This window comes from Amphibalanus amphitrite, unplaced genomic scaffold, assembly GCF_019059575.1.
Source record: "Amphibalanus amphitrite isolate SeventyFive unplaced genomic scaffold, NRLGWU_Aamphi_draft 000294F_arrow, whole genome shotgun sequence".
Lineage (NCBI taxonomy): Eukaryota > Metazoa > Arthropoda > Thecostraca > Balanomorpha > Balanidae > Amphibalanus > Amphibalanus amphitrite.
The window spans coordinates 247,724-271,074 of record NW_024881789.1 but is presented as its reverse complement, the minus strand read 5'-3'; the positions used below and the strand labels follow the sequence as shown (position 1 = coordinate 271,074).

The window sequence follows — 23,351 nt, the reverse complement described above, 5'->3', positions numbered from 1 at the left end:
CGTGGACTGACGCCAAATGCTCAGCTTAGGATTAAAAGCAGCTGGTTTGGAGGAGGCTAACCAGTTACCCCACAGGTATAAAGTTGTGGGAAACGAAGACCGTATGAGGTAGATATTTATTTTTTCCTTCAGACGTTATGTTGAACATTAAACAGGTCTGCTATTTACCCATGTACCCTTTGACTGTCATTCTCCACATCCGGTACAAGGGCATAGGTAAGGTCATATCTTCTTACATTCTATGTGAGCAATGTATTTGTTGACTTTTCAGCCCGTATCGGTAGCCACGCAGCGGCACGCTACGGTATCAGGTCCACCGATAACCCAGAGAGGTGCAAGTTCAGCTCCGCCCAGCCTCGCCTGGCGAGGCCAACACCCACCATCCCCACCCATAGAGACACAGGCGGGCTCAGCCGGGCGGTATACAGGTGCGGCGCGCCTGTCCGTCACCGACGGACCGTCCCACACCTGATCGAACCGCGGGCGCACCGGGCGGCGGGCGACCCCTCCGGGCTCCGTCCCTCACCTGGCTGCGGTGTGGGGTCGGCCGGCTCGCTGGCCGCTCTGCTCCTCCTCCTGCACGGACGGACGGCTCTGTCACACTGACCACCACTGGGACGGAGCTCACACGGCCGGCGCGGCGGTGGGACGCAGCGGGGCCCCGCCGGCTGGCTGCGCGTCTCGCTGACTGGCGCGGCCGCGTCGGCACCGCCGCGCGCGCCGTCGACCCAAGATGGCCGACCGACGCGCCGATCGATGGCCGCCGAGCGCCGGCCTTGGCGGCACCGAGATAAGCGGAGCTGGGCTGCGAATGGGGGTGGCGCTGAGCTGGGCTGAGGCTAAGGCTAAACTGGGGCTGAGATGGGCGTGGGTGGCGCAGGGGCTAAGGCTCGGATCGGCTGCAGCTCTAGCTAGGGCTAGGCCGAACTGGGGCTGGGCTGAGCTGGGACTGAGGCAGGGCTGAGCTGGGACTGAGACAGGGCTGAGCTGGGACTGAGGCAGGGCTGAGCTGGGGGTTGCGCAGGGGCAGGGGCGGACTGAACTTGGAGCATGGGATTGAACTGAGCTGGGACTGGGCTGAGCGGGGGTGCCCTTGGCTGAGGTTGACTATACTCGTATGGGGGGGGGGGGGCTACGGCTATGGTTTTGGCCGATAATATGTAGTCTGGTAGGGCTGTAAAAGGGCTGAGTTAGGGCGGAAATAGGGCCGAACTTAGTTAAGACTCAGCAAGAGCTGGGGTTGGTTTGGTTCGAGGCTAAAGCAGGGCGAGGTGGCTGAGTTCAGCTTCATTAGCTTGACTTGTTATCGATGCACCAGGGACAATATTGTCGGGACTCGGCTTTGGAATGAACCGCGGATCTGTGGATGCTTTCGCTATGCTAAGCTGTAGCTGGGGTTGTAATGGACTAGACTTGGCTGGGGTCGCCTGGCTGTTTTAGGGGCTGGGGTTGAGTGCTGAAAATACTTCCACGTGAAGGCGATACCCTAAATGTTGGCAAAATGGCACCCTCCCCTCCCCTCTCCAATGAATATCCGTATTCGGGTTCGAATGTTTCAAATTATGTTGCGTACGCAATTACTCGTTTTGTAATTGTGTGCCTCGTTGTACGGAACGTATAGGGCACATCAGCAGTTCATTATTCGCAAACATGCATTTTCACCACCACCATTGGTAACTAGAACTAACTTGTATTCAAACAGAACCGCTTATTGCACATTAGCGTGAACGTGTGTCGTATTTTCCCGGAACCATGCATTTCTGAGAAGCGACGAAAGGCTCGAAGAATTCCATGTAAGTACGTGAAAAATCACGCATTTGACGTTGAATTTGCAAACCGCATCCGCCCGGAGCGGGTAGATAAGGCTGACCGATGCCGCTCTTTCGGTCGGGTCAGACGGTTCACACGGCCACTGCATGGCCAGGACTGATTGATGGTCCAATACTCATCACCCGAGTTCACACTATGGGCCGCATTTATAGTTCCCGGCCCGGCCGGCCGCCGAGAGGAGCGCGCTCCCAGTCACTCAGTATTTGCATGATTAGATGGTGGTTCTTATGCATCGGATGATATGGCCAGCACTGAACGGGGAAAGCCGAGTTGTTTGCAAAAATCAGCTATATAGAGGACGGGTGATTCAATTGCATTATTTACATACCTCCTGTTGAGATATAGGCTAAAATAAAACGCCCGGTCAGCCGTACGCATAGGTAGTGGTACATACCCAGGTATGAACATTTATGCTAGGTGATAAGCATTCGAGCGTACGAGGCAGTTTTCTTTGTGATTCCGAAATTAATTTGATCTAATGGGCATATGCCACTTAGCTTCACATCTCTTAATTAATGACTTGTAGATATCAGCGCCTTCCCGTTTCAATCGTAACAATGCCAAGTCAAGCTGTGACCCGTCCACGGGCGTCACTGCCCAGCTCGGTATTGGCGACGCCGTCCGGTCCGAACGAGCAAACCTCTGTCACCGATTTCAGGATGACAGGAGGCGACAGACGGGAGTGGCTACCGTGGCCAGCGCTGGCCCGACGTCACTGGACAGTGTCCGCCGGCCGCGACAGTCAACGGTGACTGGCGACAGTCGGTGGGTTACCCAACAGTCGGCGACAGTGACCGACAATCGACGGCAGTCAGTGATGGTCTGCAACGGTCACTAATTTTGCCGATGGTCACGGGGTCGCAGCAGTCAATATGCGACGTGATATGTGAAGCGGTGCATTGCAGTGTGCAGGTAACGATTGATTTGAGATATTCGGGTACCTACGCGAAAGGCCAGAGCTAAATAAGAAGTGTACTTCTTATTCAATGTGCATATACATTATACACTACACAATGCATGCACTTACGTTCAATCACAATGCACCAATGTAAACATTGTTTTGAGTCGCATCTTGCTGACATGGCAACATAGTTTGAGCTCTTCAAGCGTTATCTAGAATTAATTCAAATATTGGTTAGGTGTCACACTGGCCTCGCCAACCAGCTATTTCAAACATCGGTCATGCACCGGCTTCCAGCAGCTATACCTATTGCAGTTGGAAAGTGACGGCCATCCCTTCGACCAACCAGCTATTTCAAACATCGGTCATGCACCGGCTTCCAGCAGCTATACCTATTGCAGTTGGAAAGTGACGGCCATCCCTTCGACCAAGCTCTCGATTAGTGATAGCCAGCCGATTGCCCAGGCTTTCTCGGAGCAAAAGGTCGATGGTGTAAGTCATAAGGTGTCGAAGATGTGGTCCTGCAGCGGTTCCAGTCCAGTCCATCCAGTGTAACTATGCATGTAAGTTATTCCCCATTCCTTTCATACGCTCATAAACCTCTGTTTGAGAGATAGTCCAGTAAACTTTTGGTCCATCTATAGACAAAAGCAAATTTGAAGTACAAATGTTCCATTGAAGAAAGGAGTATTAAACCCGCAGCTAAGCAATCGGAGAGAGGGAGAGAGAGAGAGAGAGAGAGAGAGAGAGAGAGAGAGAGAGAGAGAGAGAGAGAGAGAGAGAGAGAGAGAGAGAGAGAGAGAGAGAGAGAGAGAGAGAGAGATCCCAACATTCACCGAATGCGAAATGTGAATGCCTGAGCAATGCTCCTGCAAAGCGAAACATTGTATAGAGTATCTGGAAAGATCAATCAGGGAACGCTGCCGGCTTATCAGACATCTGCAAATAACGCATTCAATCAGGGAACGACAGCAAGCCAATCCTATGACGATGCGAATGAGCTATTTCACTCAAACATGCGAGGGGAAATGTGTTTCCAGGAGAGGAGCACATCACGTCGAGATTATCCTGTCTGAGCCGCATATGGTGTAGATTAATTTCCTCTACGACTCCGAGTGCAGATAAAATAAAAACAAAATTTCATATACAGCAAGACAGCAGCAAAAAGGCGAGAGCTAGATACATGTTTCGAGTTTCGATATTACATTCATGTGAGACATCAGCAAACAGATATTTGTTGGACTTTGTCAATGGCTGGATCCAAAAACGTCAATGCCGATAAATCAGTTTTATAAAAGCTAGCTTACAAATATGTTGCCGTGTGCGAGTAGCGTTGAAATTAGGCTGGCAACGAGGACAAGCAGCCGGAAAGACCGGGAAGGTTGGCTCTGCGACTGTTACAACTCACAACAGCCGCGAAACCAGCAACACACACCAGCAGACAGGAAGGCAACAGCACCAGCAGAGCAGTAGTAGGAGCAGCAGCAGTCACAGCCCGCAGGTACAGATGCAGCAGCAGCGGGGAGAGAGCAGGTAACCTTGGAAGGAGCCAGCAGCAGCAGCAGAAGCAGCGGGAGCAGTCCGTAGGCACTAGGCAGGAAGGCAGCAGCAGCAGCAACGAACGGAAGGCATGCGACCAACAGGCAGGTAGGCAGCACCATCACCATCTTTGGCCGCCGCGGCGCCCACCGCTGCCCGAGTCCTCGCCGGCCCGGCCTTGGTGCGGCTGTTATCGGCCGCCGTCCGGCTGATCGCGGCTTAGGAAGACGAAGGAGCGTGGCTCCGTGGCGGCTGATAGCACACAATGACCGGATTTGCACCGACCAACACCGCCAGCCGACCTTATTCTGGAAACGGTGTCCGCGCCGCCACATGCCATCGCGCGCCTGGGGAGACGATAAGTCGCGTCCTCCCACACAACACAGAGCGGCGGCATCCAGCACTGATGCGCAGACCTGCCGCTTTCGCGTCTGGGGTGTCCCGAGGGCGGTCGCCGGCCGGTCCGGCCGGGTCCCGGTCGTCTGATTACCATTGGGGACGTCTGTAGGCGTGTCACGTCATGTCTATCCGAGCAGGGGCCGCTGATCGCTCCCCGGACGGGCGATGTGCCCGGCGCTGAGAATTACAACAGACAAACTCGATGTCGGACACAATAGACGGAGGAGCGTCCTAGCTCGAATGCTGGGTCAGTCTCGATGGGCGGCATGCCTTGCCGTCAGCAATAAGTTGATAAATTGTCCTGCTTGTTTTCTGATATTCCAAGGTCACCACACAATTTGGAGAATTGTTCGAAAACAATGAAATATTGCAGGGACCGACTACCCAAACTAAAGGAGGCAGTTCGCATGTATTATTTGATCCCAAGCATCAATGGTAAAATACAAATCCATCCAGCGTGTTATGCAACCACTACGCAAGTTAGAAATAATGTTGTATGCTTTCATACTCGACAAACGAAGTGCAATGCTTCACCAAAGAACGAGACGTCTCCCCCAATCATTAAAAGTTCCGGTCAGCCTGTATATACCACGACGATTCCATCTATAACTGTCATGACCGTCTGTCGTCACAGAGGAGCCCGATGGAGGCCCGCCCACGCGCCCACTTCCGCGGCCTCTCTCGAGGGCTGTTACGAGAATTGCTCGGGCGTCTCCGCAGCGCAGGTCGAGCCGAGCAGACAAAGCAGCGCGCCGCCGAGAAGCACCTTCCGGGCGCCGCTAAAAGAGGCCCGCTGCCGGCCAAGGTGGGCGATGCTATTTCGCGCTGAGAGATGTTCGAATAGCTGCTGCGCTGCATTCAGTCATGCGTGTCATTTGTGGTGCGGTGGTCGCATCTTGTGGAATGCAATTAAATAAAGTGCGATTATGCATCCACTATCCATAGGAATTTAAAAGCCATCACCATTTAACTCATTTAACCATCACCAGCTAACTCTTTACCAGTTGCGAGGTGGTGACTGAGGTGACCGTCAGCCAGGACGGGGAAATGTGATGGAAAGGATGGGTGCGACCTGTGTGAGCTATAGTCCAATCATCGGGCATATATATGAACCATGGGCGAGTGCATGGTAACCTAAGCTATCGGATAGCGTTCGAACAGATCAGTGTTGTGTGTACCTACGTGAAACGAGCAGACGTGAAGAGAGAAAGCGAACTTCTCCTGAAAAGCGGAACAAATGTATCTCACCAATGACTTACTTATGTAGCGCGCTTGCCTTGAGAAACACTGTCCGTTTCATCTCACTTTAATTGTATAGCAGCCAACAGCTGGCACAGACGCACCCCCTCCCGATATCACCAGAGCACGGCCGTGCCCCCTCCCGATATCAACCGAGCACGGCCGTGCCCCCTCCCGCTAGCATGCCCGCTACCGATGGAGCACCGGAGCGCCACCTCCCGACACCAGTGGGGGTGCTGGAGCGCCACCTCCCGCTACTGATACCGTGCAGTGGCGCTCTCTGGTGGAATGTTGGCTAGCCAATGTAGATGTAGTATACCTAGGGACCGAGGCGACGGTCACTCATAACCGGCCATTTCTGCGTCTCACTTTGGAGCACATCTTCGTCTCAAGCCCACGCTGATTGAACTTCACTACGTCCCCGAGATAAATTTGTTCGCCCAAGAAATTGAAATGATCTCATGACGTCCACACGTTTAAAGGTTTCTTTTAGAGCGTTTCGCATTTCCTGTTCTTCCTTCGCTTGTTGACTTCCTGTACTTACTTTACCCTAATCCTAGCCTGACCTGTTCCTTCCTATGTGCCCTGTCCCGCCTTGAGCTCTCCCCTCTCACCCGTCTTGTGCTTTGCCCTGTACCCTACCCCGCCCTTTCGCCTGTCTTGTGCTCTGCCCTAGCCAAAACGCCACAGACCAAACTTACCGAACACCCATACACCCCATTCTACCTCATCCACGCCTCATCTATACCTCGCTTTGCCTTACACCTACTATCGTGTCGTGACCTTTATACCTACAGGCGGTGCGGATATTTGCCCTGTCCCTGTATTCCTCGATCTACCTATCTGTTTCTATCCATGTCATTTCCCATGCACCCACTGATCTGCACTGCCCTTCCCACTATAGCCTTACCTGACCTGCTTCCACGCAGCATTGATAATAAGTGCAAGATAAGTTGGGCTACGTTGGCATGTTGCGCGTATGTACTCCGTATTAACTATTCTCCTTGCGCTACGCAATAGTACGTTGCGCTCTGTCAGAGGATCGCTATCTTTGTACGTTATTCTACAATTAACTACCACGCAAACGAGGATGTTGCCGAGGGTGGCGCTAATGCAGACAACACAAAAACGTCTGGCGTCAGTTTTTGACCGGGACAGAGGCGCCTGGAGGTGGTATGAACCGGACACAGCCGGCTATAGCCGGCTACATCTGCCCCCGTCCGGCTACTGCCCGACAGAGAAGGTCGCGCAGTGTTGGGGCCGCCTGCACTGGAGCGATAAACACCGACCTGGGGCCTCCCTGAAGGGGATGTTGTGAGCTCCAGAACCCCTAACATTGCTGAACCCTGGGATCTGGGGTACGCGGGTGGCTTGGGGTGCACTGAGTACACGTTTCAAAAGCACATTTTTATGCCGTTTTCGGGGTACGTATCAATGAGAACAGACAGCTTCACGAGGACTTTAAATGCAGCAATCGGTGAGTTGCAACCGAGCCTCAGTATTTCCTCTCTGTAATGCTTTAGCGACGTAGTAGCAGGTCTTACAAGTGTGGTGACTGGTGATACATGAAAAGTGTCTTTACCATTATGAGAACGCAATGTGCTGATGCTTGGTGTTCCTATCATTTCGACAGTTCCCAGCAAGCAATTTCAAAAATTTGACACTTATGATGTTCTTGCTGGGAACTGTCAATTTATTTTTGCCTCGTTCCATAAGCTCATAAAATTGCACCTTCCACTGAAACATCAGCCCATAAAACCGTCGAGGAAAACAAAAGAGTCAAAATAAATAAAAAGGGAAAGATCAGTAAATGTAACAAGGATTCGGCGAAAATCCAATAAATTTAATGGCATGAAAATACCTACCGTGGATCGCGACGATCAATGATCAACGCCAGAAAACAGCGCAGATAAAGCATAGAAAAACTGCGCACCTTTGCGGTAAAGCTTCTCATCGGTTCTTCTATTGGACACAATATTCAACCCCGGGTTTACTTCATACTAACGAGTTTCGGTATGTGCGAATGATGTCACTCGGTTTCGCCTACTTACATCGTAAAGTGTGCCAAGAACGAACAGTACAAAAATGCGACTACATAGGGCGACAGGGTTTCAAACTGTCAACACCATTATCAGAAGCCCACATGATACTGAGCTGTTCGAGCACAGCGAGAGCTATCGGCATATCTCATGAAGGATCAGTGCCTTGCCTTCTACACGACGATTGACCATCTCGTAGTCAGGAATATCTTTCTTTCGGTTTTTCGCCTCTTTCTGCAGAAATAAGGTTACGCACTAGGCGGGCTTCATTGTGCACACTAAAACTTATAATATCGTCATTGGATATTGGTATGTTTCTGCGTCATAGTTAGTTATTGCTTCTGGATAACTGCCGATATATTTGGAAACTATTTCAACAAACTTTTAAGCGGTGCCCGAAACAAACGCGCCAGGGTAACAATGTCGCATGTAACGATTTTATATAATGAATTTCGAAAGATAAGACCATAAACAACTCGTGCGTCGATCTGAACTCAGTGCGCTGGTCGCATACGTCTCTTCTGCGCGACCTTACAGCGCAAGTGTCAAGCACGGGGGTGTGTCTGTGTGTCGAGAGCAGCACCGTGATTGGTCCGTGAATACGGCGCTCGTGCAGCTATATACGTAGCGCACCAGTGCCCCCCGACCAGAGGCCCATTTTGAGCGGACGGCGCAACGAGTTTTGGACAGAAATGCAGTGACGATTGCCGCAGTAGCACCACAGCAGAGCAGCAGCAACAGCCGAAGGAAAAACAACAGGACAGATAGTGTTAGAAGTTGCGGCAGCAGCAGTACAACACTGCATTAGTAGCTGCGGCAGCAGAAAGCATTATAAGCAGCAGCAGCAGCAGCAGCAGCAGCAGCAGTCATGGTTCTCGAGCTCGACCAGTACTCTGACGGGAAGGCGGCGCGTCTGTGGAATCTGTACATCGGAGATCAGTCGGAGCGCACCAGACACTACAAGCAGTTTCTGAAGAGGGAGCTGAACGCCCACAGCTGCGACACCGTGCTCGATGTCGCCTGCGGCACCGGGTGAGAGGGAAACGGGTGAGGGCGGCCACTGGTGAGAGGGAAACGGGTGAGGGCGGCCACTGGGTGAGAGGGGGCATCGTGGGGGAAAAGACAGCAAATTAGAGCGAGCGCTAGCTTAGGGGCAACAGGAAAACTGACCGCTGCAGAAGGAATGCTGGATGAGAAAATGAAACAATAAGGGGAGGCGAAACGTGTGACTTATGTAGGCATCCAGTAAGAGATTGAGCTCGGAGCTCTATAGGAAATAATCATAAATTTGAGCGTTTTTTTTTACCGCACGACAGCATTATTTGCATAACAAAGGCCAAAATTAATAAATAATTTCGACGACATAAAAGTACAATTTTGTCTTTCATGAAGTTTTTCTTGCAAAAAGCGTGCCGGACCCATTCGAGGTCACAAAAAGAAACCAAAAATAGCATAGTAGCTTATTCGCTCCAAGTATATCGTAATATCAGGAGTCTTTTCGACTGACGGTAGCGGCGTTCCCGGCAGGATCGATTCTGTTATGCTGATCGAGGAGGGATTCAGCGTTACCTCGTGCGACTTTTCCGACAAAATGCTCAAATGCGCCTGGAACACCCGCTGGAACCGACGCAAAGAGCCCGCATTCGACAACTGGGGTACGTGCTGCTGGCATTGCAAACCTTGCATTAATCCACAACCAAGAGTGACGTGTAGGATGCAGTGCATGGATTTCGTCTTAGCTCTGGAACTTTCAATATTGAACTGAAAAGTCTGAACAAACATCTTACGTGTTGGTTTTCTCTGTCTTTTTCATTGAGGTTTAGGTATATGTAGATATAAGACTATCTCATTTATTATTTCATTGCGTCCCCCCCCCCCATTCAGTCACCTGCCCCGTCTATCCTACTGCATTGAGGGTTGCGACGCTTCTCTCCCTTCTACCTTGCTAGCAATCGTTATCGTTTTCCCTAGGCCACTCGTGTAGTGTTGTGAAGTTTGGTCAGCGTTGCCCACGCGTCAATACATCTTACGCGTATGCTCACATCATCTCATGTCCCGCAGACATCTACGAGGCCAACTGGCTGACGCTGACCAGTGACCTAGACACGGACAGACAATACGACGCCGTCATCTGTCTGGGAAACTCGTTCGCCCACCTGCCCGACCTCACCGGCAATCAGGATAGTCACCGGTGAGTGGGATAAGGGGTACGCTGGTTGTTGATTATCCGGAGCAATTTTTTGGTAAGACTAAAAATAAATTGGAGCGGTCACGAAAGCAAAGGTCTAATCTAATCGGGTTACAGACCTAGATGGCTTCGCTAGCGAAGATATTGTGTTGTAATTTCGCGTAAATTTAAAATATTCTTCCAGCATGTTCTTAACTTCACAGAGCCGAAGCTACCCAACTTTTTTATAAGCTCCCCAATTTCATCGATAGCATACCTAGCACAGTCTGGCGTCTGTGGTAGTCGGCTTGAGCATCTGATGCCACTTATGTTCTGCTGTACTTCGGGGCTCTCCTGATTGCCAACTACCACTGTTCTCTTTCCCAGACTCGCCCTGCGGAACTTTGCCACTATGGTGAAGCCCGGTGGAATTCTTCTGATCGACCATCGGAACTACGACTACATCCTCGACAACGGTCGGGCTCCGAGCAAGAACATCTACTACAATGTGAGCAGAACGTGACGTCACTTTGTATAGCAATTTCCCCTCAGCTCGATCACTTATATAAGTTTGCTCGAGTTATGAGTTGTGTAGATAAACTGGCAACCGGTTGCGACTTTGTAGGAATTCATTGCCGCTTTCCAGGAGCCTTGCTCATTGCCGATCGTGTTTTAGCGACGTCACGGGACTAGCCCATACATCCATCCATCTGTTGTAGTAATCTTGCATCCATCCATCTGTCTACAGAGTCAGTACGTGTCCGACATCAACACGTCGGTGGTGTACCAGGACGGGTCTCCCTCCAAGGTGATCCTCGACTACGTCATGCGCGATCCCACCGCGTCCACCGACAGCACCCTCTGGCTGGACAACCAGCCGCCGCCAGCGCCGAGCAGAACGGCCATCTCCACCAACCAGAAGGACAAGTAAGGCTTTGGAGTAACCACAGATAGCAGTAGCACTACTGCTATCTGTGGATTAATATATAATATAGTATCGGATGATGTTCGTCTTTGCTATCGTTATTGATGATTGTCGGCACTAACATGCTTCAGCGAGCTGATGACTATGTGCCTCTGTTTGTTTTATTAACGTCGACGACTTCTATGACTCATTGCATGGGTTTGTTTATGCAGTAGGCTTCTATGAGATGTTTAACGTTGGCTTTGTACCAATAACTGATACCATAGCTGATATGACGATTGAGCCCGAGATAAGACGCGGTTCGGCGCCTATAGCTAAACTAGCCTTGCATAAGGCGTGGTTTGGTGTCTCGTTAACCACACTCCTCTGGTCTCCATTTCAGCGAGTTCACGTTGACCTACTACCCGCACCGGGTGGCCAGTTTCCGCGCTCTGCTGGAGGAGGCGTTTGACCACCGCGCCACCGTCACCACCCTGGGCGACTTCCAGCCTCTGGAGCAGGTCCAGGACCCGGCCTTCTACATACATGTCGTGCACAAGTCGGAGGACAGCCCGCAGCCGAACGGCGACCATCCGGAGGAAGCCTGGTCGTCGGTATCTAGCTCCGAGGAGTAGCTGATACAGTGTCCCAGACGACTTTAGAATCATAAGAGACCACGGGCACCAGAGGACGGGTCGATCTCCAGAGGAGTGGTCGTAATTATTTTATGTATATAGATGTGGTGTTATTTTGTGCGTGAGATACTACTGTATCAGTGGATATACGCGTATGTAATTATTTGTAGCAAAGGTCCAGCTCTAGGACCCATTCCTTCACATTCCTCGATAGGGAGTCAGACTCGACGGGCTAGGATATTGGGAAAGGTCTGGCTGTGTCAGATTTTCTGTTAGGGACTGATGCATCGATTGACTTTCATTACTATGAGTATGGTGGCAGTAACTTTTCTGGTGATGTGAATCGCACTATCTCACTTTGAACATGCGCTGTCTTGTGTGATTGGAGTGGTCTCCCGTATTGTTCAGTTGTGCCTGTGGACGTGATATTTCTTCTCCCGGAGATCGGGAAATGGGTTTATTGTTGATATTTATAACTAATGAGTACACTTTGTATATTTATTATGTGTGTAAATAGATCACCAAGATCGTTCTTAACCCGGCAGTTGCTGGGGTATTTCGCCACCCACCGTTTGCTGGGGGGGGGGGGCGTTAAACGCCCCCAGCCGATAACTCGAAAACCAATAGGCGCAGCGAAACGCACGAGGCGGCAAACGAAAGAACGCGACGAGACGCTTCAGATGAGTACTTTTTTAAAGTTGACTTTTGAGGTCACAGGTCGGGTCAAGGTCAGGTCAAACACCTGAAATCGGGCTTTCAGTAGCATGGACTTTAGGACTTCGCAATGGGCGCCTCTCGTCATAAACTCTGTCAAAACGGTGCACAATCCATCATATAAGGCCTACAAGAGTGTCAGCTCCATATATGGGTCAGTCAAGCATAGGTCAGGCCGTCAGGGTCAAGGTCAGGTCAACCGGGTAGGCACATACCCCCGAAAATCAAAACTGATATTCGCAGCCTGTGACACATGTTTTATGGGTAATTTGGGGCCAAGAACACGATGATGACATTCATTTTATCATATGTGTACGTGTTTGGCTCAAAAAGTTCAATTTCAGAAATGCATGCATCATGGTCGTGAAGTAGTCACGAGAAATAGCCAAGATTCAGTTCAAGATTTTGGAAAATGCCGAACGATAATCAATAATCGAAGATAGCCATTTGATTGTGCATGGTACTAGCAGTCCAATGGCGTTTACGGCATGTCTGTATGTCTATTATGTGATTTTATATGATTTTTTGAACATATCCCGTTTCTGGTCGAAAACTCAGAAATCATGACGTCACTAAAACCTCGATATCTCAAAAATTTTCCGACCGATTTTTTTTTTTGAAACTTTGTCACAATAAACTTCAATCAATTCCCTACAGGCACCCAAAATTTGGCGCGCCGTTTTTGGCCCGGCGAAAAAGTGGGGGCGTTTAACGCCCCCCCCCCCCCCCCAGCAACTCGCGGGAGAGTGTGCAGTCGTTGCAGAATATTAGAGTACCTCTATAAATACCAAGTTATGCAGTAAGACGTACATACATAGAAAGATCAATGGAAAAGCCGAACCAGGAAATAAATGAAACGCGCCTGACGCTCGCCTGATATTCTTGCATTGTCTATAAAGGTAATAAAATGATGCGATATAATAAACCACAACATGACTTTTAGAACTTGAAGTTGTAGAAAGAGGTCGATGTAGATAAGAGTGACCACACACCATCCGTCGTCTTAACTTACTGGACTAAGCGCAGTCAACGCGGGACAGCTCGCAGCCTATGAAAGGAGCCTGGAGAACACTTAAACTTAAGTCTGTCCCAGACTTACGGAAACTGAGTAAGACAAAAAAGAAATTATTACCGTGTATTTATTTGATAACGGTGGATTGACATTCTCCCGCCACGCCTATGCGGCGTCTCCGTTGGGCGGCCGTCCGGCTCCGGCCGTTCAGGGGCAGCCGGCCGGCTTGGTGCCCTGGTACTCGCGGCAGACGACCGTCAGCAGGTCGCTGATGATCTCGTTCTGCGGGTGCTGGCTGCCGTTGACCTCGACGGTGGGCACGCCGCGCAGAGGCGGGTCCGCGGCGTCGGTGATGTCGCGCAGACGGAGCATCTCGGCGTCCATGGCCGGGTCGACGGCGCAGCTCTCCAGCGCCGCGCCGTCCAGTCCCGTCTGGGCCGCGCACCCCTGCGTGTCCTGGCCGTTTGACTCCATGCACACGATGAAGTCGATGGCGACCGAGTTGGAGGGGGCCATCTTGAGCGCGCAGGCGTGTACCACGTTGAAGTAGCACTCCTGCTCGCCGTGCTGGCAGCTGATGGTGACGGAGCCGTCCGGCTGGTCGACGGAGCGCGCGTTGCCCCAGGGCAGGAAGGTCACGTCCATGATCTCGGGCACCGCCTGCCAGGCCTCGCTGAACGAGCCGACGATGAAGTCGCGGCAGTACGGACACAGCGACTCGTAGTAGAGGGTCACCGAGACCGGGTCAGCGGCCACAGCCGGCGAGGCCAGCACCGACAGCAGCAGTAGAGCGGCGGGAACCATGGTGGCGACGACTGGGAGAGCCGTGACACTGAGGGCCGACGGCCTCACACCGCGCTTTAAGCCCCGAGGTTCACGGCGGACAGGCGCCACTCCCTGACAGACACGTGTGAACGAAGTGCGCGCTGGCAGCTGACGGCAGGTCACAATGGCACAGATACTGGCGACACACGGGACCGGACAGCCATCCTAACTGCGTCACTGCTATAACTACAGGACACTTCGCTCTGAAAAAGACACTGAACAATGACACCGGTACTCAATGTCACTACTTGTGTGCGTGAATGAATGTGAGTGTTTGCGAGTGCAGTTCGTAAACACATCGGCGGGGACCGCGGGGGAGTGGGTGCGCACTGCGTATGAGAGGAATGTTTGGCGGATGTGATATTTGAAGTAACTATGCAATATGCATGTATGAGTGACGGGAGCGGTGCCTCGATATATGCATGCAGTGCTTTTGCATCGCCCTGCATATCCTGTTAATGAACCTGTTTTGGAGCAATACATGATGGTGGTGATGATAAGTTACCTATGTACACCAGTGTGGAAAAGCGTGCTGTTAAAGAAGGAATACCGGTCAGCGCGGACCACTAATGTGGTGTCCACCAACATAATATTTGTTACATAATTTACATGATTATGTTAATTATGTAATTGAGATGTGTTTTGGTTTCCCAGTTAAAAGGACCCTCCTACCTTCAAAAAACTTTATAAATTGACATAAAAGTTATGTACCTTGATTCAAAAAGAGCGAAAAATGAATGGCTACCTAATTCCACCAACAAATGTTCACCGTTTTTATTATTTTACACTTCATTTTTTTTTTTTTGGCGACCTCCGCTGTTCCTATGACGCCATTTGGAAGCAAAAATTTAGTAATTTAGAAGTGCGACAGATGTTGCGCGCAAGGGGTTACATACTACCATAGCAAAGCAACCATTGTCTTAAACCAAGGTTCTAGTATAAGATTTAAAAATAGCTAAATCTGCACTGACATCACAAAGTCTAAGAGGTATTCAAATGCATAAGCCCCTTAGAATCCGAGAACTGCAAACTTTAAAATTAAGTATCTCCGAATTAAAGCACATCTCGATGTTGTGGGCGCCCGAACCGGTAATTGCAGGTCAGGGACCCCAAGTTGGCTATCTCAAATCAGAACTGGAACATTTTAAAATTGAGCACAAGCTATAGTAGTTACCCCATATGAAACATTAATTGGACGAGTGAAAGGTGATGTGCTTAATCGACATGTACCTACTTGCAAAATTAAGGTTCCACGACTGAATGATCAAGCACCTTCCTCAACTCAAAGTAAGCGAACACTACGATACTTTTAACGGGGCGTAGGCAGTAGGTTATAATACATTAATTTTCAAAGGCGAAAAAATGCGTTAGGTTTCAAAGCAGCTAACGAATTAACATTACCCAAGTTTGGCATCTTAGAAGCCAGTACTTTGACCAATATCTTTGTTGTAAGTTCGACGTGCGGACGCGAGATTACTAGTTGTTTGCCCAGGTGCCGTTTCCTTTGTGAGTGTATGAGAACGACCGGATGCGGTCGCCAGTCGGTGCTGTGGGTGGTGCCAGCTGCCACGTGCCTTGTGCAAATTGTGCCCGTCATGCCGAACTTGAAGTCACATTTTGTGTCGTTCATTCGCCCATGACTGTTCAGATTTCCCGGTTCCACAAGCTGAGAGTAGAGTGTTTTACGTCTTGCATAAAAACATGACCGTGTGGCGCTACTATTACAAAGATAGAAGAAATACTTTAACATATAGTTCCATGCACTAGCGTTTACAATAAAGAGTGCTATACCATAATGACTCTTCGAAACATATCTTCTTTACAAGCCAAATTTTAAAACAGCATCAATATCTGTCTACTCTGCTGACGCAAAAAAAAAACAATGATACCATTTAATTTTCGAAACTCATTTTTCCACTGAACCTATGATAATAAGGCCCGCCTAAGTGTACTATCACGTTCATTCTACAACAGTATCCGATGCATTACTTCCCTTTTCTCAGTGCAAAATAAGCAGTAGGTTATCGCAAATACTTCGTGTGAGAAGTATGTACTGCTTTGCAGTTGGCAGAACCGTATAGATATTGATGGTTAAGCTCCCATTATTGTGCTTAGACACTTCACTTTCACATACAGTCATGAATGAGGCACGAATGCCAATACAGTCACGAATGCCCATGCGAGCTTTATTGGCTATCTGCATTTACGTCAGTTTGATCCATTCACAATTCGTTAAAGTAATGGTCCACAATTTAACATAATCCTAAACGGCTAAACCCATCATAGTATACAACATAAACACAGCCATTTAACGTTAATATCACAAGCAGTTGGGGAAAAGTACGAGCCGGTCAATGCTTCGCGGAGCAGCTAGTCCAGCATCCAGGGCTCGCGCTTCACCTTGACACAGTCGTCGCCGTAGTTGGGTAGTGGGTCGCGCTGGCAGGTCTTGTCCACCATGTAGGCGGCCTGGAACTCGCGAGCGCCGAAGAGCAGGCAGCGCTTCGGGCCGATCAGGTCCTGCGAGGACTCGCCGTTCATGTCGCCGCAGATGCCGCACAAGCGGTTGCGGAGGAACATGGGCTCCAGCATCAGCTTGACGGCTGGACCGACGATGCGGAGGCGCGCCTGGTACTGGGGCAGCTCCACTTCCAGTAGCTCTCCGGACCACTTCAGGATGCGCGCCTCGGGAATCTTGTCGGCAGTCTCGCTCTCGATGACGACCAGCTCGCCGACAGGTAGCCGATGTCCGTCGTCGTTGTTGACGCGCATGATGTACTCGACCCCGGAGGGCGTGAGTTCAATGATGCGGGACTTTGTGATAATACGGACAGCACGACGAGATGCAATCTCCTTGAGCAGCACCGCCAGATTCGTGTTCTCTGAGCAGTCACTGGCGATAAGATGCCAGCATGAGCTGTTCATCTTGACTGGTAGGACAACGTTGTCAAAGGTTTTGATGAAACGCTCGTCAATCACGCACTTGTGCATATTGTTGCCCATCATTTTACGATTGCGAGTCTGCCAGCTGTCTTCGTATGCATTGATGCCTTCGTTGCTATTCAGGAACGGCAAAAATGGGAGAGAAAGTCCAAAGTTATTGCGGTTGTTGTAAACACCATTAGTTTTCCAGTTCAAAGTCTCCGTGGGACGAATTCCCTTGACACGGAACTCCTCGTCAGAAGTATCAACAAGCAACGCCCAGCTCTTACTGTACGGCTCGAATTCGAGTTCTACTCGCCGCTGGTTATTGTTACTCAGCTTCGATGGCTTCGTCGCACTGGAGAGATGAGACAGCCGGATCGAGTTCATCAGGAAACCGGAGAGGGCATCAGCCCATGACGAGATACCATTCTTCAAGTCATTGATCTTTTTAACAGCCTGACCACCGAGAAGGGCAGTGGAAGACTGCGGCTTGTCTATGTTTGTGTTCATGTCAAGATTCACACGAACTCGATTAAGGCGAGATGCCTTGATCTTGGCCATCTCACAGATTGGAGCATTCTCAAATCCCTTGTTTCGCATGTCCGTGCACTCGCGAATGACACGATTTGTGGCAGCCCAGGTCTTGTATATATCCGACTGGTGCAGGAACCCTTCAATCGTAGCAAGGCGAGACTTTGTGTCATTGACTCCGATGCTTGCTGTTAGCTCGAAAGGAGCGTGCATATTGGAAGCCAGCATTTCATTGAGATTCTGGTGCACACGCGGCCAAGCAACGTGTCCGTTAACAATCAGCTCAAGGCTCGTGGGCATCTCTGAGGTCGGCGTCATGATCCAGCGGGCATCCACCTTCTTGTTCAAGCGGCTGGCGTCTTCCACCATCAGCAACTCCATGATCATACGACGTTCCTTGAGGCCCATTGTGCTGATAACAGCAGTATAGCCAACGGCATCTCCCGTTTGAATGTCTCGCAGCACACGCCGCGAGCGCTCCATTACCTCACGGCGAGCCTCCTTCTCAGCAGCGGCGTGCTTCTGACCGCGGTACTGCATCTTGTCTCCCAGCCACTCGATGCGCTCCTCTGGCTCGGCATCTGGGTCATTTATCGTCTTCAGGGTGTGGTGACGACCAAAGGTATCCTTGGCAAATGAGATGATCATTTGCTGGGTAGAAGCTTCAGCTGTGTTTAGATGTAAGCTGATAAGGTTGTAGCGCATCGTTGGTAGAAGCGTGAACATGTTACCTAGCTTGCTGGTGGCGCTCATCTTGCGGAACAGGTCGTACATACTGCTGAAGTCGTCTTCGCTCTTGTAAGTTACGGCCATGTCGATGCCAAACAGCTCCTTTCCGAACCGACTTTCCAGGGTCGTCGTTGTGCGGGCATGCATCGGCTTCGTGTCGGGATGTTGGAGCATGGTATCAGTTGTCTGAGTCAGAGCCCAAGCGGATGTGAACGGTTTGGTCTCCATCCGGACGAGATTGATATCGTTAGGAGCGTTGATCAGCCTTGCCAATATCTCAACACGTTTGCTTTGGGACTCCCATCGAGTGCTCGCGGTGATCGGGAAGCTCATCATGATGTTGTGGCTGACACCAGCAGACATCATTCTCATCGAGAAGGGATTCAAAGCTCCAACCAGTGACATCATTTTCACGTTGATGAATGGCTGCAGCTGTTTGGCGTTGAGAGTAAACAATCGATTGCCGTCAGCGAACTTCATGGTCTCCAAGTCGATATCACCGCGAATGGATAGAACGGCTGGCGCACTTCGCATGATCATCATAGGTACTCCGATATCAGTAGGAAGTCCGATCACGTGATTCAACAGATTCATGATCTTTTGGAAGTTTCTAAACTCGTATTTGGTGAGAGTTTCATCATCACGGAGCTTCTTGAGATGATGTTGGATAGCTCCTTGGTCGAAAGTCAGAACTCGTTCCAAAGAACCCATAATATTCGCATGGAGCCAAACAAGCAATGGTTCGTTTTTTTCGCTTTACAAGCTTCAACAGTTTCTTTATGTCTGCCACTTCGCTGAGAGCAGCCTGCAAAGGTTCAGATCCTTTGTTGAAACGACTGATGCTCGTCTGGCTATCAGGATTCATTATGAAGTCAATTACGTTTTGAAGTCCGATAAATTCGGTGCTCATCTGGAGCGGGTAGAAAATCATGCTGTTGTAGCTTCTCACGGTACCGCGATACGTGAAGGACGAAATGTCAAAAGGAGAGCTGTTGACAACAGTGAACAGCTCGGCGGTAGCCATCATCAGATCAATTTGGCTGCGAACAAACGTGTTGCGACTGTAGAAGTCACTGTGAATCATCGGCCGAGTCAGACGATACACCACCCGGGCCTTCTCGCGAATCTCGAACAGCCACGGAACGTTGAGGTCAGTCATGTTAGCCGCCTCCTCCAGGAAACTTGAGATAAAGTTGGAAATCTGCTGATCACTTTCCACCCAGGTATATATAGCCAAAGTCTGGTAAGTAGCCAGTGGCGCATTGAGCACCATCAAAACGGTAGTAGCTGCAATGCGCACCTCATAGAACTCGTTCCGATTGAACACGATCGGCTTGACAACTTCCTCCACAAGGACAGGATTGATCTCACGGAACTTCATCATAGCGTATATGGCAGCATCCCGCACGTGAACGTCCTCAGTCGTCTTGCTGGCAACCTCCGCCAATGTCATCAGTACGGTAGGATGCTGTAAAATTGACAAGGCTTTTAGCGCGACCATCTTCTCTCGAACACTTGCATCTTGATTCAGACGGCTAGTAAACAACGGAATCCATTTCTTTACAAGCTGCGGCGTTTCAGGGTTGCAGAATTTTTTGAACATGGTGATGGGGAAAGCGTTGCTAGCGGTGGCTGGTCGAATGCAAGCGACGTTAATGACAGTAGCGAGCGCCAGCATGGTGTTCTGTCGAAGATGTTCGTCGTTTTCTGCGATGCCGTTTTGAAGCATATTGAACAGCTCTTGTACGATTTCAACCGTAGGCGTCTTAATGTGCATTGGAATGAACATTACGAGAGTTGCGGCTTCAGCACCAACCACTTCTTTGCTTTCAACCCATTTCTTCACCATCATTATGCTGGGATTGGTGCCTGTCATGGCAATTGCCTCACGAAACAGCTTCTTCATCACATCGATGTTACGGTTCTGAATGGTCGAAATCTGCCCATAGATCTCATCCATGTCTGACAGTGACATTACGTTTAGGAGCGACGTCAGAGCATTCAACATACCAGGCATGTCTCGCACGTTCGGATCCGGGACCTGATCGAAGCTGAAGTCAAGGGCGACCAAAACCTCCAGCACTTGTTGCTTCAGATCTTGAGCAGGAATCTTCTTCAGAATTTCATGCAGAGGCACGATCGGCCTGGCCATGTTGAACGCCGGGGCATCGGTCAAAGTCGGCTTGGCCATGAACTGGCTTTCTGGTGTGGTGCTCTCGCGAGTCGTCACACTCCAGCTGATAAGTTTCAGGCTGCACGGCTGCGGAGGCTCGGGGAACGGCGATGTGATTGGCCTGCTGTCTTCTAGGAGCATCTTCTGATAGGTGTTGGCCATCAACTGCTCGGCCACCCACTGGAACGGATACACCATATGAATGCTGGATGCATCTACTGCCTCAATCTCGAATGCCTTGCGGTCGCCGCGAACCAGGTAGCGGACCGTCGTGGTGGTATTGGCCTGAGTGTTGAAGCAGTCGGTGACGTTCTCGCGGCAGGAGGCAGGTGCCGGGCTCATGTGCTGGAAGATGGGGCGACGCTTGCACTTGTCATGGAAGACGTTCTTGGTGATGACAAAGCGCGGCTTTTTTAGCTCTTTTGGGACGCTCTGCTCCGTCCAGAGCCAATCGCCGTACACGCTGACATCAAATGTTTTGATGGTCTCCAGCTGGATCTGCGGCTCCAGGATGGGCGTCACCGTGTAGCCCGTGAGGCAGAGGCCGCCGATCGACTGCTCCTCGGCCTCGAAGTACAGCGGCTGCTTGGTGTCCTCAAAGAATTTGCCAGACGGAAACTCTGCGATGACCTCTTTGTTCATGTTCATCTGCCAGCGCTGTACGATCGCCTTCTTCATGTTAACAATGTTCTCCGGCTCTTCGCCACCCACAATCAGCTCAGTGATCATACCTTTCTCGATTTTGACGATGAAGGGCAGCTCCAGCAGCTGCCGCAGCTCGGTGACCGGCTGCCAGCTGAGCGGGATCGTCTGGTGCCAGGGCAGCTCCACCTGTTTGTTTCGCAGCTCGCCCACGTCGGTGTCCTGCAGCTTGAACTGGAGCACGTTCGGGGTGGTCGCCTGCACGAGCAGCGAGCCGCGCAGGCCCATTGCCGAGTACTGTGCGGAGATCTCCGGGATGCCCGTCAGCACCTTCGCCACGAACCGGTACTGGTACTGGGTGCCCGGCTTGAAGCCATAGTTGTTGGCCGAGGCTGCCGCCGCTGTGGAAAAAGAAAGGTCATGAGTCGTCACTCTTTCAGATAAGCTACGCTGAATTATTCAACATGAGTTCACCACAAAGCGTAATAATAATTATTTCGCCTATACTAACATAGCATATTCACATGAAAACTAGGCATAAAAGATGATAAAAGCCTTTTCAAATAAACCATTCACAAAAATGAAGCGAAAGACAATGGTTTTACACCGATAACGTGGAATATTATAATGGGAAAGCCATAAATGAAAAGGCAGACAGTAATTGCAAGCAACATTCATCGAAAACATAAAAACATTTTTCTTCATTACGAGAATCTTAATGTGCGAATGGTTGACAAGTACGCAATGACTGAAAATAAACGGTCAATAATATTGCTGTTAATTCAATCACCAGGAACATCAGATTCAGTGATCAGGAATAATGATTTGTTTTACTCGATGTCCATGAATATCTAACGAATTCAACAAAACATAAATTGATATGAAACATTGACACTTATAGGTGAAATACCTAAATTCAACAGAAACACATGAAATAAGGTACAGATATTTAGGAAAACATTCCACAAACAAAACATAGTCAGCAAACATGATTAAACAGAATCGGGGAAGTAATGCAGCCATCATAAATGTGAAAGATACAATCAAAATGTAAAGGTCCTCACAAGTCCCACAGAGGGGGGAGAGAAAGGGAGAAAGAGGGGTAGAGAAAGAGGGAGAGAGAAAGAAAAAAAGGAAGGAAGAAAGAAAAAAGAAAGAAAGAAAGAAACAAAGAAAGAGATAGACATAGAGAGAGAGAGAGAGAGAGACAGAGAGAGAGAGAGAGAGAAAGAGAGAGAGAGAGAGAGAGAGAGAGGGAGAGAGAGACAGAGAGAGAGAGAGAGAAAGAGAGTGAGAGACAGAGAGAGAGAGAGAGAGAGAGAGAGAGAGAGAGAGAGAGAGAGAGAGAGAGAGAGAGAGAGAGAGAGAGAGAGAGAGAGAGGAGTAGAAGAAACAGAGGTAGAAACAGCGTCACTTACCAGCGAGCAGCAGCAGGGCGGCAGTGGCCTTCATGACCGGAGCGTCGTTCAAACACACACAACCGGGTGACGACTAACCGGCTTATATCCACCGCTGTGTAGGTATACAACGCCGCACACTGGAGCACAAAAACGCCCACCCTCCGCCCGTGTTCACTGTCCGGTCAGAACGGTCACCGTCCGTCTCCCGGAGACAGACGCACCGGTTACCAACGCCCTTGGTGTCACTGCCTGGCCTGTGCCGTCAGCCATGCGAAGCCACACTTTTTGTAAGACACTTGAGGCGTCTAAATGTTAGTTTACTTCAGCTGATGACAAGTGATCTTCGGAACGTGGGTCTTTGGTGGTGGTACGGTAGGTACTGCATGAGCATGCAGTACAGCCCTCAGCAGACTGCGTGGTAGGTATTCTTTTTCCGACAAAACTGATAATAATTCAAAAGTCATGTTATCAGTCGGTCGAAACTCACTGCAAATAGATGCGCCATGCTCCACTCCTTCGATAGGGCCTATCAATAAACAAAGCATACGCCTTGTGTGGCAATAAAATGTAAAAGTTCGTTTTGGGGACAAATATAAACTTTTGGGTTTTGTTGCCAAACTGGATGGAAAATGCATACGGTGATAATGCCAATCTAAGCTGCGGAGTCTCGCGCATCTTGCTGCTACGATTTCCGGTTGGCCGATATCATAGCATTCGCGTTATTCTTGTTTTTGTCGAAAAAAGAAT

At 50.0% G+C, this 23,351-nt stretch overlaps 4 protein-coding genes across 16 annotated transcripts in view; 1 reads left to right on the top strand and 3 right to left on the bottom strand.

The window, feature by feature from the left end:
• LOC122387676 (calcium-dependent secretion activator-like) overlaps positions 1–756 on the bottom strand; it is a 79,195-nt gene extending 78,439 nt beyond the window's left edge. For 6 of the 13 annotated variants that reach the window (XM_043378065.1, XM_043378067.1, XM_043378069.1 and 3 more), the window contains exon 1: positions 527–753. The gene's annotated coding sequence lies outside the window, so the exon portion shown is untranslated. Of the gene's footprint in view, positions 1–526 lie in introns of all 13 variants that reach the window. The other 7 variants (XM_043378074.1, XM_043378075.1, XM_043378077.1 and 4 more) reach the window with 4 other exon arrangements.
• A 7,845-nt stretch (positions 757–8,601) lies between these two features.
• LOC122387645 (glycine N-methyltransferase-like) lies at positions 8,602–12,183 on the top strand. Its single transcript, XM_043378012.1, has 6 exons — positions 8,602–8,979; positions 9,475–9,602; positions 10,009–10,138; positions 10,502–10,622; positions 10,863–11,041; positions 11,422–12,183. Exons 1-6 carry the CDS (start codon positions 8,816–8,818, stop codon positions 11,651–11,653), a joined length of 954 nt encoding a protein of 317 aa, XP_043233947.1. The 5' UTR covers positions 8,602–8,815; the 3' UTR covers positions 11,654–12,183.
• Positions 12,184–13,491: 1,308 nt separating this feature from the next.
• LOC122387671 (gamma-interferon-inducible lysosomal thiol reductase-like) lies at positions 13,492–16,270 on the bottom strand. The gene has a single exon (XM_043378059.1). It carries the CDS (start codon positions 14,181–14,183, stop codon positions 13,587–13,589), a length of 597 nt encoding a protein of 198 aa, XP_043233994.1. The 5' UTR covers positions 14,184–16,270; the 3' UTR covers positions 13,492–13,586.
• Positions 16,271–16,574: 304 nt separating this feature from the next.
• Positions 16,575–22,656, bottom strand: LOC122387684 (vitellogenin-like). Its single transcript, XM_043378089.1, has 3 exons — positions 22,623–22,656; positions 19,033–21,635; positions 16,575–19,001 (listed from the first exon to the last, which is right to left on the bottom strand). The coding sequence occupies exons 1-3, from the start codon at positions 22,654–22,656 to the stop codon at positions 16,575–16,577; spliced, it is 5,064 nt and encodes a 1,687-aa protein (XP_043234024.1).
• Positions 22,657–23,351: the final 695 nt, after the last annotated feature.